The sequence below is a fragment of the Chlamydotis macqueenii genome, chromosome 1, assembly GCF_036417535.1.
Source record: "Chlamydotis macqueenii isolate bChlMac1 chromosome 1, bChlMac1.mat, whole genome shotgun sequence".
Lineage (NCBI taxonomy): Eukaryota > Metazoa > Chordata > Aves > Otidiformes > Otididae > Chlamydotis > Chlamydotis macqueenii.
In genome coordinates, this window is record NC_141556.1 from 117,643,401 (window position 1) to 117,659,991 (window position 16,591).

Consider the following 16,591-nt stretch of genomic DNA (forward strand, 5'->3'; position numbering starts at 1 on the left):
GTAAACAGCAAGTTCAGTAGACTCCAATAGAAGCAGTATATTTCAGAAATAGAATGGCTGAATTATTTTTAACGTCATTACAAAATTGACTGTAATTCTCCTAATTATAGAATGAGAACAATCACTCTGTGGTAAATAATGCATTTTAATATTAATATTTTTGTTTTTTCTAGTCATCATGTTTAGCTGAACCTGCAAACCTGAGAAATGCTAGGAATGCCATTTTGGAAGAATTGCCTCGCATTATTAATACCATGTCCCTTCTTTGGAGTGTTATAAAGAGGGAAGACTCTCAGAAAAGACCAACTGACTTCTTTGGAACAACTAAAGGCTCTTCATCAGTCTACTTTAAAGCAACCAAAGTAGGACTTCTCTGCTATGTATCTCTTCATCCTTATCATCTCCTCCCTCACCAGTGCATTTTACATAGAGTTCATATGAATAGTTTTGCCATTAGGCCACATTAATTATATTGGGCCAGTGAGAATTTTTTAAGAACTCTCATGAGGTACAGATTTGCACAATACCTACCTACAAAAGTAGATTTTTCCCTGTTCTTTGTGCCCATCTGCACCCTTAGCTGTTCTTTTTAATGTTTTGCTTTTTCCTTGAGCCTCTGTTAATAGCTGCTGTAGGGCCAAACACCTCTGAATTGTCTGCACCTTCTGCAGGCAGTAGAACATGTACCTGAAGGAATAAAAATACTAGATTTTTTCCCGTCTTCTGTGGATCTTGGTAAATCATAGTAGTAAAAAATATCTATAGGAAAAGAGAGCATATAACACAAAAGATATTTTTTTCTATTTTGCAGTCTATTTTTCAACAAATGTGCCTTCTATCTGTAAGAAGGATACACCAGCTCATAAATAATCAAAACTAATCTGACTGACAAGTATATGAAGAGAGTCTTTTGTTGTGTATTTTCTGAATATCTCGGAAAAAGGAAGAATGTTTTATAGGCTATGAGATAGCCTTTGCCTTACAAAGTTTAACATTGATGTTTGCTTCTTTTTTTACTCTATAGACATTAAGAACTAAAATACTGGACTTCATTAATCCATTGACAGCACAACTTGGAATCCAGTTGATGGCAGCAATTGCAGCAGTATGGAATAGCAAGAAACCTCACAGGAGTCAAAGTAAAATCAAGGTAAAACTAAAGAAGGGCACCCTTAGTTTTCCAGTGTAAAGGCAAATGTTACATTTATATGACCAGTTCTAAACTCTGGGCTTGTTTATAGATTCTTTGGGATATTTTTACATGTGACAATGGCAAGCCACTGAAAAATCTGAAATGCTCTTATTTATACATGAGCCTTCAAAGCATCAGGTCTACAATTAAACCTAAATAAGTAATCAAATAAAAATGACATTTTGGCAGTTTGATTCTGATAGTAATAGCCATTTTTTAATTCAATACCGGATTGTAATCTTGGGATTGCAACTTGCCAATTATATTTTAAAGACCTTGAATCAGCTCCGTTTCCAGAGAAAGGTTAGAGTTGTAGTATTCTCTGGAACTAAGCATTTATTCTGAGTAGAACACCTCTTTGTTTCTGTTTCCATTTGAGTATAATGAAGTTGGAGTATAATGAAGTTGTTTTCATAAAGGTGGTGGGAGAAGATTTGTATATGGCAAATTGTCATGTGCTTGATTTAACTTGTCTAATCTAGATTTTGTATAAATATTGAAATTTGAGTAATCACACAAAAAGCTGTGTTTTCAACTTCATATTTTGCCTAGCACAGTGATCTAAGGGGTGTGTCTTTTGTTTTGTTTTGTCAGATTCTTCCAGTGGCTAGTGCATCTCAGCTTATTCTTGTGGACTTAATATGTGCACTTAACACATTGAAAATTGACACTATATTACATCTCGTCAAAGAGGTTGTCAAGAAACCATCACAAATCAAGGGCGAAGAGGTAACCATGAGGATAATTCCATTTTTTTAATATATTCGATTCTGGATCTATTCCAATGTGTCTTCTAGATATTGTTGAAGGAAAATCTGGGATTTTTTTAAAAAGTGTGTGATTCTCTTTTTCTCCTGAATAAGTTATGTTTTCCAGAATGTGAGTTTTGTGTTTTGATCCATCAATGTGTGTAGGTTCTGCAGAATATTTTGCTAGAGAAGTTGCTGGTAATGAAAAAGTGTGGGGTCCTCCAGTACTGAAGATGCTGACAATTTTCATAAAACTGCTGCAGATACACAACTCAGTGACACATTTCTATCTTTCTACCCTTATCTGAACAGTTAGAAATACTTCACATTGAGTCTGCTATCTTCCAATTGGCTTTCAAGGAAACCTGTTTTGATACTATGCATGACATTGTAGGCACTCCTACAGCTCTGAATAAACTGTAGCAGATATTCCAAAGTAATGGAAGCTCTGAATTCCCTCGTACGGCTGTATAGATAGTTATATAATAGTTGGTCACCTATTGGAGTACAAGTGCCTTCTGGGAAGGGTGTGTTAACCATTGAACACAAGTATTCAAGAGCTTGGACTTTGCTTTTTTTTCTGGTGGCAAATTATTGTGATTTTGCTTTTATTTTTCAGAAATCTTCTCTTGTAGATATTCCAGTGCTACAGTTCAGTTATGCTTTCATTCAAAGGTAATTCAGTCATTGTAAAATATAATTTTCTATTTGACTCTAGTTAAGAGAACAGCCAGCATTACTGTTTCTACTTTACCTTGATCTTTGTGTCACAGTATCATGGAACACCTTTATGTAAGAAATGGTTATTGCCATTTCATTTTTAAGTGACAGATAGACACAAAATAACTGGGCTGTGATATTATGCTCCATTGATCTGTTGACAATGCTAGTCTGAAAGCCTCATTTCATACTAACAGAGCAACATTCTTCAGGCATCTTATTAGCAAGATTCTTGTACGATTTCTTATGATCTTTCTCCTTATAGAATCATAGAATGGTTAGAGTTGGACCTTCAAAGGTCATCTAGTCCAACCCCCCTGCAAGGAGCAGGGACATCCTCGACTAGATCAGGTTGCTCAGAGCCTCATCCAACCTGGCCTTGAACGTTTCCAGGGATGGGGCTTCCACCACCTCTCTGGGCAACCTGTTCCAGTGTTCTACAACTCGCATTGTAAAATTTTTTTTCCTAATATCCAATCTAAACCTACCTCCCTCTATTTTAAAACCATTACCCCTCGTCCTATCACAACAGGCCCTACTGAACAGCCTCTCCCCATCTTTCTTGTAGGCCCCCTTGACGTACTGGAAGACCGCTATAAGGTCTCCCCAGAGCCTCCTCTTCTCCAGGCTGAACAGCCCCAACTCTCTCAGCCTATCGTCATAGGAAAGGTGCCCCAGCCCTCTGATCATCTTCGTGGCCCTCCTCTGGACCTTCTCCAACTGGTCCATGTCCTTCTTGTGTTGGGGGCTCCAGAACTGGACACAGTACTCCAGGTGGGGTCTCACCAGGGCAGAGTAGAGGGGAAGAATCACTTCCCTCGACCTGCTGGCCACGCTCCTCTTGATGCAGCCCAGGATGAGGTTGGCCTTCTGGGCCGCAAGGGCGCATTGCCTGCTCATGTTGAGCTTCTCGTTCACCAGCACTCCCAAGTCCTTCTCCTCAGGGCTGCTCTCTATCCATTCCCCGCCCAGCCTGTATTTGTGCCTGGGATTGCCATGACCCAGGTGCAGGACCTTACACTTGGCCTGGTTGAACTTCATGAGGTTGTCATGGGCCCACCTCTCCAGCCTGTCAAGGTCCCTCTGGATGGCATCCCTCCCTTCCAGCATGTCGACGGCACCACACAGCTTGGTGTCATCAGTGAACTTGCTGAGGGTGCACCATATCCCACTGTCCATGTCACCGACAAAGATGTTGAACAGGGCCGGGCCCAACACAGACCCCTGAGGGATGCCACTCGTGACCAGTCTCCACATGGACATCGACCCGTTGATCACCACTCTCTGAGTGCAGCCATCCAGCCAACTCCTTATCCACCGAGTGGTCCGTCCATCAAACCCATGTCTCTCTAGTTTAGAGAGAAGGATGTCGTGCGGGACAGTGTCAAAAGCTTTGCACAAGTCTAGGTAGATGATATCCATTGCTCATCCCTTGTCCATCGATGCTGTCACCCCATCACAGAAGGCCACTAAGTTGGTCAGGCACCATCTGCCCTTGGTGAAGCCATGCTGGCTGTCACCAACCACCTTCTTGCTCTCTATGTGCCTTAGCATGGTTTCCAGGAGAATATCCTCCATGACCTTGCCAGGCACAGAGGTGAGGCTGACCGGCCTGTAGTTGCCCAGGTCCTCCTTGTTCCCCTTTTTAAAAATGGGGGTTATGTTCCCTCTCTTCCAGTCACTGGGGTCCTCACCAGACTGCCATGATTTCTCAAATATGATGGCCAGTGGCTTGGCAACTTCATCCGCCAGTTCCCTCAGGACCCGCGGATGGATCTCGACAGGTCCCATGGACTTGTGCACCTTCAAGCTCCTCAGATGTTCCTGAACCTGCTCTTCGAGTACAGTGGGTGGTTCTTCATCCTTGCAGTCCCTGCTTGTACCTTCCACAGCTTGGGTGGTGGGACAAGAGCACTTATCGATGAAGACTGAGGCAAAAAAGTCATTGAGTAGCTCAGCCTTCTCTATGTCCCGGGTAACCAGAACACGAGTTTCCTTCCGGAGGGGGCCTACATTCTCCTTGGACTTTCTTTTGTTCCCTACATACCTATAGAAGCTTTTCTTGTTGCTTTTTATATCCCTGGCCAGATTCAATTCCGTCAGGGCTTTAGCCTTCCTCACCCTGGCCACTCGCACAGCCTCTTTGTAGTCCTCCCAGGCTACCTGTCTCCGCTTCCACCCTCTATAGGCTTTCCTCTTCACTTTCAGTTGGTCCAGGAGCTCCTTGCTCATCCACGCAGGCCTTCTGGCGTTTCTGCCCGACTTGTTCTTCATCGGGATGCACCTCTGCTGAGCTTGGAGGAGGTGCTTCTTGAATGTGGACCAACTTTCCTGGGCCCCTCTTCCCTCCAGGGCTGCCTCCCATTTCACTTTGCCCATCAGGTCCCTGAAGAGGCCAAAGTCTGCCCTCCTGAAGTCTAGGACTGAGAGCTTGCTTATCTGTTCTGTGTTGCCAGATTAACAGATAGAGAACTTCTAAAATCAATAAAACTGCTATGGCTGCAGTCTGTGCTGGACAAGTAGTGGGTCAGGCAGTTGATTGGAAATATTCCTTTGATCAAAACTCTTCTTCACATACTTGGCTTTTCTCATGTGGAAGCCTTGGGATATATCAGACTGTGCAATACACTGTATGCAATAAGCTATGGAGATTAAGTAAGCTGGCGTGCAGTGGACTGGTTAGCTAAACTTCATTGCTTTTCTTCCTTCTGAAGACCCAGCCTGCTTACAGTGCTGGCTGGCATACTGCATGTGCTGCTAGCATTTACTGATGTATGCATATTGCCTGTGCTGCCAGATATTTATAACATGTTGTTAGATCATTTAGAAAGGGGCAGGATCTAAAGGACTGATCTTGATGGAAGCTTTTAGGCCACCAAGTTACCCACGTATGTTGTTTTTTGTTTTTTCCTTAACTCTAACTTCAGACTTGGGTGTGTTTTGGTATTGTTTTCTTGGCAGACTGCCTGTCTCAGCCTTGCAGGAGAACTTCCAGTCCTTATTAGGACTTCTCAGAGAGTCTGTGCAGTTGAACTTGGCTCCTCCTGGACACTTTCTTCTTCTCAGGTACTGCATAAAAGAGAAGTAGTTTTATAGATGCATTGAGTAGACCTGTCCAATTACTAACTCAGAGTGAATTGATTTTCCCACAGTATTCTGAATGACTTTGTGACTAGGATGCCTACCCTAGAAAACAAAAAAGACCAAAAAGACTTGCAGGTATAGTGTATACATATATACCTTTTAGTTCATAAATCCGGCACTGTATGTCTAAGTAAAAGTGGAGATGGCCTGATCTATTCTTTGTATCTGAATTCACCTGTGCTTTTAGAATGTGTGACTGTGCATACACACACGTTTTGGCTTAGGCCTGGTAAATATGGGAAAATCAAATATGAAATACATGTTGCACATATGTCTCTAACAAAATTTAGTCAAAAATGCATGAAATTGCAGTGGTAACTAGAGACTTTTCAAAGCTTTTTTTTCCCTGAGTATTTTTATTATTTCTCTCAGAATTTAAATCCTAACACAAGTGTGATGTCATGAGTTCATGTCACATGTGTAATATTGAAATCTCAAAACTATCCATGAAAATTAGTAGCATAATTATCCTTGAAGCTCAGAGCTGTGTTTGGCAATGTAAATGACTGTCAGCTTACCTTTTATGTAAAGAAGGGGTGGAGTAGAGCAGGATTCTCTTCCTGCTTGTGATTGTGATTTCACCAGAACAGTTTAAGCACCACCTGCGTTGGTGCAGTTTTGGTTCTGAGCCAACATAATGCTATGTATGAGGTGAGACAGTGTTATGTTTATAGTACTTTTGTGGGCCAACAGAGAAATTAAGTCTCCACTTCTGCTTCAGAGACTTGCCAGCAAAATGATGATGATGATAAAAAGTCCTTTACCATCTTACCATCTTTTAGCCTCTTCACAAATGACCTCTGCTTTGGATACTTGGGGTTTGGTTTCATCAGGGTGACCATCTTTTCATTTCACTGGGAATTAAATACGCTGTAGTGTGACTATGCACATAGTTTTATGCTAGATCTTGCTTACACCTAGTAGAAAGACCTGAATATGAAGAGATGGATTGCCATAAAATAAAACCTTGTTTCACTTAGTGCTCTACCTCACTTAATGTTCTTCAAATATAAAAGGAATAAAAAGGAACAATGTTCGAAACAATAAAGGCATTGATATGCCATTTCTGAGGGGCTGAACAATTTAGATCATGTCTTTGACAGATGACAGATATGTGAAGTGTGGCAGGACTGATGCCAAATTGATACTAAGTTAATGACATGCATGGAAAATCATTACTAAAACCTACTAAGCTAAATTTTTCTTGCCTGTTCCTATTTGAAGTGGGCACCAGTTTGTTACCTTGAGAGCACAGGTAGTTAGATCAGAGTAGTATTTATGTTTCTAAGGGATAAAAGTGCCTACTTCTGATCCTCCTGACACATCCCATATAGAAAGGACTTTGTTGGATTGGCCAAGTGATTATAGCTTTCATCTGATGCCATATTCCCTGTTTGTATTACAGGAGGTGACCCAAAAAATCTTGGAGGCTGTAGGGACTGTTGCTGGTTCTTCTCTGGAGCAGACTAGCTGGCTGAGCCGAAACTTAGAAGTGAAAGCTCAGCCTCAGATTTTACCAGATGACTTCAACATTGAAGATGTGAACGGTAATGTGATTTTGTCTGACTTTCTGCTACTTTCTCTGTTCTGCTTAAGTCAGTGAAGAGTACAAAGTGTTTGATAGTGTGTAGTTTGCATGAGACAAGAGCAATAAGACAAAAAAATAAAATTAAAAAAATGGATTATCATCCAGTAACAATGTCAGCCTAAGTGGGTTTAGTAAATATCTGCCGATTGAGTATAATATAGAAAAAAAAAGTTATTACAGGTGCATGCAATACATGGGACAGAACACCACGGGGCATGTGGTATGTCATTGTGGCAACATGCCCAGAAGCATTTCACTGTAATACCGATATGCAAATAACAGTTCTGTTTGGGAAGAAAATTAGGAAGTAGCAAAATTTAAACATGTCTGAAGGAAAAACTAAATTATTTTGCCTCTTTTAGATACATCAGTGGCACCATCTTCAATGGTTTCTGCCTCTGCTCCTTCAATATACAGTGTCCAAGCTCTTTCTCTCCTTGCAGAAGTAAGTAGGAATCAGTTTTGTAGTTGCTGCTTTCATCTGTGTGGTAGTTGTTTATTGATATTATTGAGCAGAGGAATACATTGGGTTTTCCTGGTAGATTAAATGGGATCTTAAATCTTTATTGAGGCATCCCATGTGCACACACATTCTAGCATGAAATATGGCATGCTTTCCCCTTTTGTCAGAGATACCAACTAGAGATTTAAAGATACATTCTTTTCATTTTTAAGGTTCTTGCTCCTCTTTTGGACATGGTTTACCGGAGCGACGAGAAGGAGAAAGCTGTGCCATTGATTTCACGTTTGCTTTATTATGTATTTCCTTATCTACGCAACCACAGGTGACTTCTCTCTCTGCACATGTGATTTTTCTTAAGTCTGATTTTTTTGAACACACTGTAAAGCTTTTGCTTTTTCTTCTTTGTCCTCTCCCCTTTTTCTATTCTAATAAGATACGAGCTGTATTTCCCCTAGGAACTGAAACCTTTTGTTGTTTGAGCTTTGTGACAGCTGTTTCTGTTCAGCTGTAGGTGTTCCTCCCATCTGAGTTTTTGGCCTTTACTTAAAGCTCCCTTTCTGTGTATGTTAGGTAATGGAGAGAGGCTGTGGGATGGGGCAGCAGAGCACTGGGCAGGTCACAGGACCCGTCAAGAAACAGGAGAAGTATGATATCTCCTTATACTCTGCCTAGTTTTTCAGTCAAACGCATAGATGTGGGAAAGATGGATGATACCCTCTGTTACCTGAACAGTATAACCCTTTTCACACAGGGACAGGAGGAAGGAGAGGAGAACATTTCCATGCTGTGACAGCTTCCTTTCCATCTTCCAGGGCCTTATCAGCTGGTCCTTGTTCCTCAGCCTTCCTCATGCATCTCTCCTCACCTTTCTTCCAGTACTATTCATGAATCTTTTAGAAAGCACATCCTCCTTTTTCTAGCAGCTCTCTGCCAAGAGGCAGGAAGCAAACCTCCACTTCTCTTCCCTGCTCACTGCCAGTTCCATTTTTCTGAGTTGCAGCTGCTCTTGCTGTAGCAGGTATCAAGCTTCCCCTCCTCCTGGCTGCTGCCTTTCTGAGCAGACCAATCTATAGTGTGGTGTGGGAGAGTATCAGCCACAGCTCACGGGTGTGGGGGGTAGTGGGGATTGTCTCAAGGGTTACTTAGGTCACAGTCAAAACCACTAGCAGTATACAGTAAAGAGCAAAAAAGGGTATAGAGGGTCAGGGAAGATAAAACCAGGCATGCCTGAAAGGGACGAAGGGTTGAGTGTCACTGGGAAATGAGCATTAAAGCCAGCAAGCCTCAGGGTGCTGCAGGGTTTGAAGACATTTCCATGCTCCTTCTCAAGGAAGATGGATTAAAAATGATGCAAAGAAATTTTGGGAAGCTATTCTATTTGCTATATTTGTGCATTTTCCATTGTATCTATTACAATGTTTTCTGCCTACCAAGGGCAGAAAGCCCCTAACCAGGGGTGAACCAGGTTCGCCCCTAACCAAGCCAGTCAGATTCCTGATGTATGGAGTGTATGTCACCCTTGTTGATCAGGGCATATTCCATTGTGCACATGCATCTGATGCCCTCACCATTCACAGCAGATATGGAAAACCCTGCATACAGCTACCACTGAAACTGCTCCTGGTAATTCTAGCATCATGCTGCTGTGCCAAGACAGTGGCTGCAAGCCAAACACTTATTCCATCTCCGCCCCATGTGTGGAAATGGCACAGTTAAAATTGGCATGGACACCGTTGCTGTCAGGATGTCCTTGTGAACTGGTGCAGGGGATAAATGATGACTTCTGCAATGCAAAAGGAGATCTGAACACCAGGAGCCAGCCAGCTTTTTTTTTTCCTGCAAAGAAGTTACTACCATGGCCTTTGGTCTGAGATTGATGGTTCAAAAGACATGGGCATCAGAGTCCTGGTGATGTTGCTGAGATGTCTAGAGATGTCTCTCAATGGTTCTCCAATGTTGGCCTGGCAAGGCCAGCAGTCCTTGTGATCTGTGTAGCCATAACCATAACAAGATGGTCACTGGTTAAGAATGTGGACCCACCATCAAGCTCATAGATGGGCTGTATGATTTTAATGTCATTCATACATGCTGCTCAGCAGTTGGACTATAATCTCTATCTTCATGCCACTGTCTTCCCCAGGTTGGCAGAAGTTTGGTTGTTGGGCTCCACAAGAAGGCAGTAGCCTTTCACCCCTCCACCTTGAAAACACAGGGGCTGCTGAAACCTTCTGTGAAGGTGTGGTGCCAGTTCACAATAGAAGCCCTTGACAGCATCCCTTCTCAAGCAAAAGTCATATTCCTGTCAGTCTGAGCACCACCTCCCTGACCTGAAACCTTTGTTCAGCAATGGGCATAGCAGTTATCATAGCAAGGATTCATAGCAGGAACATGTTTGGCATCTGTGTCCTCAGTCAAACTGAGGTGCCAGAGGACAAGTGTTAGTTCATGCAGGGTCCCTTTGCCCTGGGCCTCACACATGCCTTCCCTACTGGGCCTTGCAGAGTATGGTGTCCAAATTTGGAGTGGGGTGGTGCATAGGGCAGCACAAGAAGAAAAAGTCTTATGTGTGAGATTTTTATACAGGTGATGATGACGTGAGAACTGACACAAAAGTGTGATCTGGGTGACAGATGAAGCCTACTGTGGTACCTTCTAAGGGGGTCTGCTGACAAGGATGTAAAGCTTATTGAAAATGTTTTTTTGGGGAAGCTTTGAACCACCTCTGTAGCTGTACTGTGCTGTGATACATCCAATCTGAAAATATCTCCCCTAACCAGGTGCAGTGGAAATGTGAGGAGCTTCCGCACAAACTGCTTTGATCTACTGATCTCCTGCTGCTCCCAGTTATGAGCTAATGTAGACATAGCCTGTTACTGAGACAATTTGGTTAGAAGTTCTGGGTAACCCTGGAATGTATTTTCTGGTTATATAAACTTAACTTCAAAAAATATGTATCTTTATTGTTATTGTTCTCTTTCTCCAGTGCCTACAACGTTCCTAGTTTTCGTGCTGGTGCTCAGTTGCTCAGCTCCTTGAGTGGATATGCCTATACCAAGCGAGCCTGGAAAAAAGAAGTTCTCGAGTTGTATATGGATCCAGCTTTTTTCCAGATGGACACTTCATGCACTCAGTAAGACATGAGATTGTAGCACTCTAAGATTCTATTCCGAATTTGCAAAGAAAGGCTTTAAAGAAGAATGGCTAATATTGGAAAATAAAATTCTGTTTAGTAGTTTCTTACAGAATGTAATAATGTTAAAAATGGGTCTCAGCCACTAATTCTACTAAATACATTATAAGCACTTAGCTTTTCATTACAGTGCATAAGAATAAGCTCGTCTTATGCTCATATGCCCCTTAGTGGTTAGGGAACTGCATACAGTAGTGCTGGGGGACCTAGAATGCAGTATGTGTTAAACCAGATAAGAGTCTGCATATTGAACACTGTTTGGAAACTGTTTCCCTGTATGAAATATTTGACCAAAATAATTTCTGAGGTGAATCTATACCAAAACTTTCTCTGGTTATCTAATTCCTTCTATGTCTTATTCAGCTGGAGATCCATTATTGATCATCTTCTAACACACGAGAAAACTATGTTTAAAGATTTAATGAGTAAGTATCAGCTGCTGATAACCTATTTCTACATTGAGTTGAAATCTATTTGCATTTGAGCTATTGGGTGCATTTTTAATATACTACTGTATCAATAAAATGCAGACAATGCTGCATCTGCATAATTGACTGTATTGTCAACTTTACTCACAGGTAAAAGCTGTGCTAAGTTAATTCCGTATTTTGTTCATGTCTAGAACACACCGTAAGTATTTTTGTGCTAGAAGTGCTAATGTTGGACTCCCACATTCACGTTTTGCCGTAATTTTAAGTTGCTGAAGTGTGACCTTTTGCAGCTCTTCTCTACTAGAAAACAAGGAGACTTTGGCTAACTTTGCATCGAGCTGTAGGATTGCTGTGTACCAGTACAGCAAACCTTTGAGCAATATGCTTTGACCTCTAATTCAGGCTTAAGAAAAGTGTAGAAGAGTAAGTCCTGGGGGAAGGGGTGGGATAGGACCCCTTAAATTTGCCTGGAGCTTCAAAAGAAGAAGCAGCTTTAGTCTCTTTTTCAGATCTTCTAAAAGAATTGTTGGAGGCTTACAGTAAGAGACTAATTCACCAATCTGTAGTCCTGAAGAGAGTTTTTCTATTTAAAAGATTTCAGGACATAGGAATTATTTTCAGCCCAAAACACAGGAAGTCTTTATAGGGTAGATAATTCTTATCTCTGTTATAGATATGCAGAGCAGCGCCTTAAAACTGTACCCAAGTTCTGAGCAAAAAGCAATGTTGTTAAAGCGGCAAGCTTTCGCTGTCTTTAGTGGAGAGATTGATCAGTATCATCTCTATCTTCCCTTAATACAAGGTAAGATTTGTAGTTTCACCTGCTTTTTGTTTTTTGCAGCTGTAACACATATATAAATTGTGTGAGAAAGGAATGTCACTTATTTTCTAACTTGTACTTCCATTTTTTTAAAGTTTTTAACAAAATTTATGATGCTGTGAATCTCTGAATTCTAACAAATAAATAACCTCATTAAGAGGGAGACAAGAATCTGGGTTCCAAAGTCTTTGGTCTGGAAATCATAGAATATAACTGGAAACATTATTATTTTGCGTCAGTCTTCCAGCCACTCTTGGGATGTTGTTATTCTCCTTAAATGTCAGTTTTGACATCATTTTGTCCAGTATAAAACCACTATGTCTTCAGACTTTTTCTGAATCACAATTTTGTTAACAGAGCACAAGGGACTCAACTCAAACCTGATAAAGCACATATGTTGTTTTGCCACCTTCTACACTTCTAATTTCCCAAAACAACACTCTTTTTTAATTATTTGTTTACTTTTTAATGTTTATTTCAGAACGGCTGACTGAGAACCTCCGTGTTGGGCAGAACTCAATAGCAGCTGCACAGATGTTTCTCTTCTTCAGAGTTCTTTTGTTAAGGATTTCTCCTCAGCATCTAACCTCCTTGTGGCCAATTATGGTAACTGAATTGGTAAGGAATAAGTAGTAATTTGAAACTAATTAGTGCGTGTTTTTTCCTATCTCACTGTTTTCTTCCTTCCAAATACACCTTCTGTTCAAAAAAAGGAAGTGTTTTCATAGTTCTGTATTAGTCTGATAATTTGAATTAACAATGTCATTACGAAATACCTTTTTCATTAATTTTGTTGTTGTTGCTATTGTAATCTCTTGCATGATTTGTTAATTTGTTGCAAGTCATAAAAGTAACCTAAGAGTCTGTGGTTCCTTATGCTATGTGAAGCATATATTTGTGACTGAGTTGTATGAACATTTCAGCATTGCCATAAATAATTATTTCTTTAAAGATTCAGACATTTCTACAGCTGGAAGAAGATTTAACTGAGGAAGATGAACCATCAAAGTAAGAATTACCATTTGTCTGATAGACAACTTGTGAAAGCTGGTAACGATTGTATTTATTCTGTATCTGAAAATATGTATCTATGTATATATTTATTTGCTTCTCTGGGATAGGAAGGAAACAACAGGATTTTTTGTTATTGCACTTGTGTATTTCTGGTGCTGACGAATCATAGTTTAGGATTTTTTTTCAGCAGCTGAAATAGTAGTATGTTCAAAAAACATAAGTACCACTTATTGCATACAAAAATAGAAGAGATGCTAAGTCAGCATTTTAATATTTTAACATGTTGACATTTTTTCTTAATATTTTAGATTACTTTTTCTTCTAATAGCCTTTTATATTAATCACAGTGCTCATACAGAATAAAAATATTTTTTGTTGCACCTGGTACAAGTGCTCATTTGTGTAAATGTGTACATTTCTATTTTGCTGAATGAAAAACATTTAGTGGATTTATGTTTTAATGGTATGTTTCTTTGTTGTAACTAACACAGAAGCAACAGCAAAATAAGCAAACAGAAAGTCTCAGGTGATGGCAGTGGATCTGATATACAGCAGAATGAGCTGTCGTTGTACTTATCAGCTTGTAAGTTTTTGGACACAGCACTTTCATTTCCACCTGACAGGATGCAGTTGTTTCAAATGTAAGTCCTCTAATTACTTACCTGTTTTCCAAATTCTTACCATTCTTATTCTTTAAAGTAATTCCAGGTCTATTTTCTTGTAGACTTAATTTTGCCATTAGTTCTTTTTACAAGTGTGGATGTTGATACTCAGATAAATATAATTTGGGGTATTTGGAAAAACAATTCTGTCTTGTCAGTGTAGGAGGATTTCACAACCCTCATTAGGAGGTTCTCTAACTGGGAAAAACTGGGAGAAGAGAAAGATGGAGACTCTTCTTTGCCTTCCCTTTGCACACACTTGGAAATTTTTTTCAGCCGGTCGCATAAAAATACTGACATGATAGCAACGTCCTTGTTCATTAAGTTTGGCTCTGGTAATAGCATAAACTTATAGTTACAACAGCTCTTTTGGTAAACAAACCAGTGCTCTATTAAACTATGTATGATCCAAACAAGGATTTTTTTCTGCCTGTCTTCTTATCAAGTCATCTGTTTATTTCAGGTACAAATGGGCATTTGTCCCAGAGGTGGACACAGAGTCATCTACTGTGACCTCTCATCTCATAGAAAATCATCAGGAATGCAGACCACATATTATAAGAATCATGGATCTGCTGAAGATGAAATATGGGGTAAAGAAAGAATGCTTCACTTGAATATTTTTTTTAATCCATTCACTTACTTTTCTAAACAAGTGACAAGATTTTAAGTTAGGCAAGAGGTTTTTGCATATTCTAGTAAGATTCATGACACTTTTTAAAATTATCTGCCTGCTTTCATATATGTACATATATCTATCTATATCTTGAAGATATCAGATTACTTTTGAGTGAGGGAACAATAGGCAGTTTTCCTATTGTTCCCTTAAATCTGACCACAACGACTCAGTCAAAACAATTTGTCTCAGACAGAACTGGTATTTATAAAAAGGAGCATGCTGTATTTTGTCAAAAAAGCTTACCATAATAGCATTATAAATTACCATTAAGGTTCAATATTAATTCCTCCAGAAAAGAAAATAGGGGCATTAATATTTCTCAGAGATATCTCTGTATTCTGTTGTTGTTTGATATCTGATTCTGAAGACTAGTCCAAACTTTCCACGTTTTGAACATGGGAGACTTTCATTTAACGCAACCTCGAATCCAAACATAGAAATAACTTGGTATACCATCTATACAACGTATATTGTGATTTGGTTGTAGGCTGTGGATCTCTTAGTATGAAAAAAAGTGTACAATACAGGGTTCAGACAAGCCATAACAACATTGTGTGTTAATGCAAATCTCTTAGTAAATCTTGGTTTGTTTGCCTACAGGAAACAAACAACACTGAAGGAATTTCCAAGAAGCATGAATGTCCTCTTTTGAACTTTCGCTCTGTATCTAGCATCCTTCAGCTTATACCCTTCTTCAAGACTCTGTGTTGCGCATTTACAGGAAACAGGAGCGATTCCCAGAATTCACATACTTCTGCATCTCTCTCTGTGGACTACGTTGGCAGTAATGGCATAAAGATCTTGCAGCGGCTTGAAGAGAGCGTTGAATGTGACTTTCTTGAAAACATGGAAAGTTAAGCTGTACGTCGGACACTTGGCTCGAGATGAATAAATAGCAAAAAAAGGGAAAACATTACTGCAATTCACCTCTTTTTTTCCCCGGTTTTGAAGCTACACTGTGGGTTTTCTTCCTGCTGTTGTGGAGTGCTCTTCAATAATCCAGGTTTCTGAGTTGGTGTGAAAAAGCAGGATTCCTCAGTTCCTGGAGGGTTGAGGGTAGGGGGGAAAAGTACGGTTTGGTGGTAATTTATCATAGTTACTGTATTCTTTTACTTGTTTTCAATGTGAAGGATTAAAGAGATTTTGTAAATAAAGGAAAAATATTTTTGTCTTGGTGAAAATAGCAACAGTAACATTTATCCGGTAACTTCGCAAGTAAGTATTTGAAACTGCTTTTGGAACTATGTTCTGAAAGTAAACTTAAGAAAAAGCTAATATTGCATGTCAGTGTACAATCAGTTTGCAGATCAGCCATTTCCCGAGGTTAAAGCCCACTTCTATTTCTCCTTTCTTTAACTTGTCCTAAAACTTATCAACTTCTAAACAAATCACCTAAATTTCAAACAGATGTATTTTATAAGTCCTAGCATTGCGCAAATAACTGCATATTTACCATGTCTGTAATTTCAACTCTGTACTATAATAGCATTCTTCAGGATTAGTGAGTCCTAAATAAAAGATAAACACATGCATAAAAGACAAAGCTATGCAGTAACATTTTGTAATTTACATTATTTGAGAACTTTTTATTTTAATTAATTGACTAAAAATACTCTAATTCAGTTTTTTTAATTAAAAAACTTTGTTCTTTCAGTGACTAAGGTCATTTTGCAACTTCTGAAATAATAAGTGAAAATAATTCTGTAAAAATAGAAATTGCTGTATACCAACAGCCTAATTAAAATGAAAAGAAAATCCCTTTTTTTAAAAGAACACTTTTTATACAAAAGAATGTGTTTGGCTGTTCCTAGGTGTTAAAAGAGGTAAGGAGACCATCACAGTACCATGTCTACAGTAATGTTCATGGCACACCTTTTCTCAGAACTGCACTGCTACCACCGCCCAGGACATGCGGGACAGGGATTAGTTCTACCACCAA

General features: G+C 39.7%; 1 protein-coding gene across 4 annotated transcripts in view; it reads left to right on the forward strand.

The window, feature by feature from the left end:
* DOP1B (DOP1 leucine zipper like protein B) overlaps positions 1 to 16,207 on the forward strand; it is a 50,138-nt gene extending 33,931 nt beyond the window's left edge. For all 4 annotated transcript variants that reach the window (XM_086765186.1, XM_086765202.1, XM_086765194.1 and 1 more), the window contains 17 exons: positions 174 to 362; positions 1,025 to 1,150; positions 1,787 to 1,921; positions 2,561 to 2,616; positions 5,623 to 5,727; positions 5,814 to 5,880; positions 7,211 to 7,352; positions 7,756 to 7,838; positions 8,069 to 8,178; positions 10,840 to 10,986; positions 11,410 to 11,471; positions 12,151 to 12,279; positions 12,779 to 12,915; positions 13,250 to 13,305; positions 13,803 to 13,952; positions 14,437 to 14,566; positions 15,253 to 16,207. In XM_086765186.1, coding sequence (XP_086621312.1) covers positions 174 to 362; positions 1,025 to 1,150; positions 1,787 to 1,921; positions 2,561 to 2,616; positions 5,623 to 5,727; positions 5,814 to 5,880; positions 7,211 to 7,352; positions 7,756 to 7,838; positions 8,069 to 8,178; positions 10,840 to 10,986; positions 11,410 to 11,471; positions 12,151 to 12,279; positions 12,779 to 12,915; positions 13,250 to 13,305; positions 13,803 to 13,952; positions 14,437 to 14,566; positions 15,253 to 15,510 — 2,082 coding nt within the window. In that variant the 3' untranslated portion in view covers positions 15,511 to 16,207. The remainder of the gene's footprint in view (positions 1 to 173; positions 363 to 1,024; positions 1,151 to 1,786; positions 1,922 to 2,560; positions 2,617 to 5,622; positions 5,728 to 5,813; positions 5,881 to 7,210; positions 7,353 to 7,755; positions 7,839 to 8,068; positions 8,179 to 10,839; positions 10,987 to 11,409; positions 11,472 to 12,150; positions 12,280 to 12,778; positions 12,916 to 13,249; positions 13,306 to 13,802; positions 13,953 to 14,436; positions 14,567 to 15,252) is intronic.
* Positions 16,208 to 16,591: the final 384 nt, after the last annotated feature.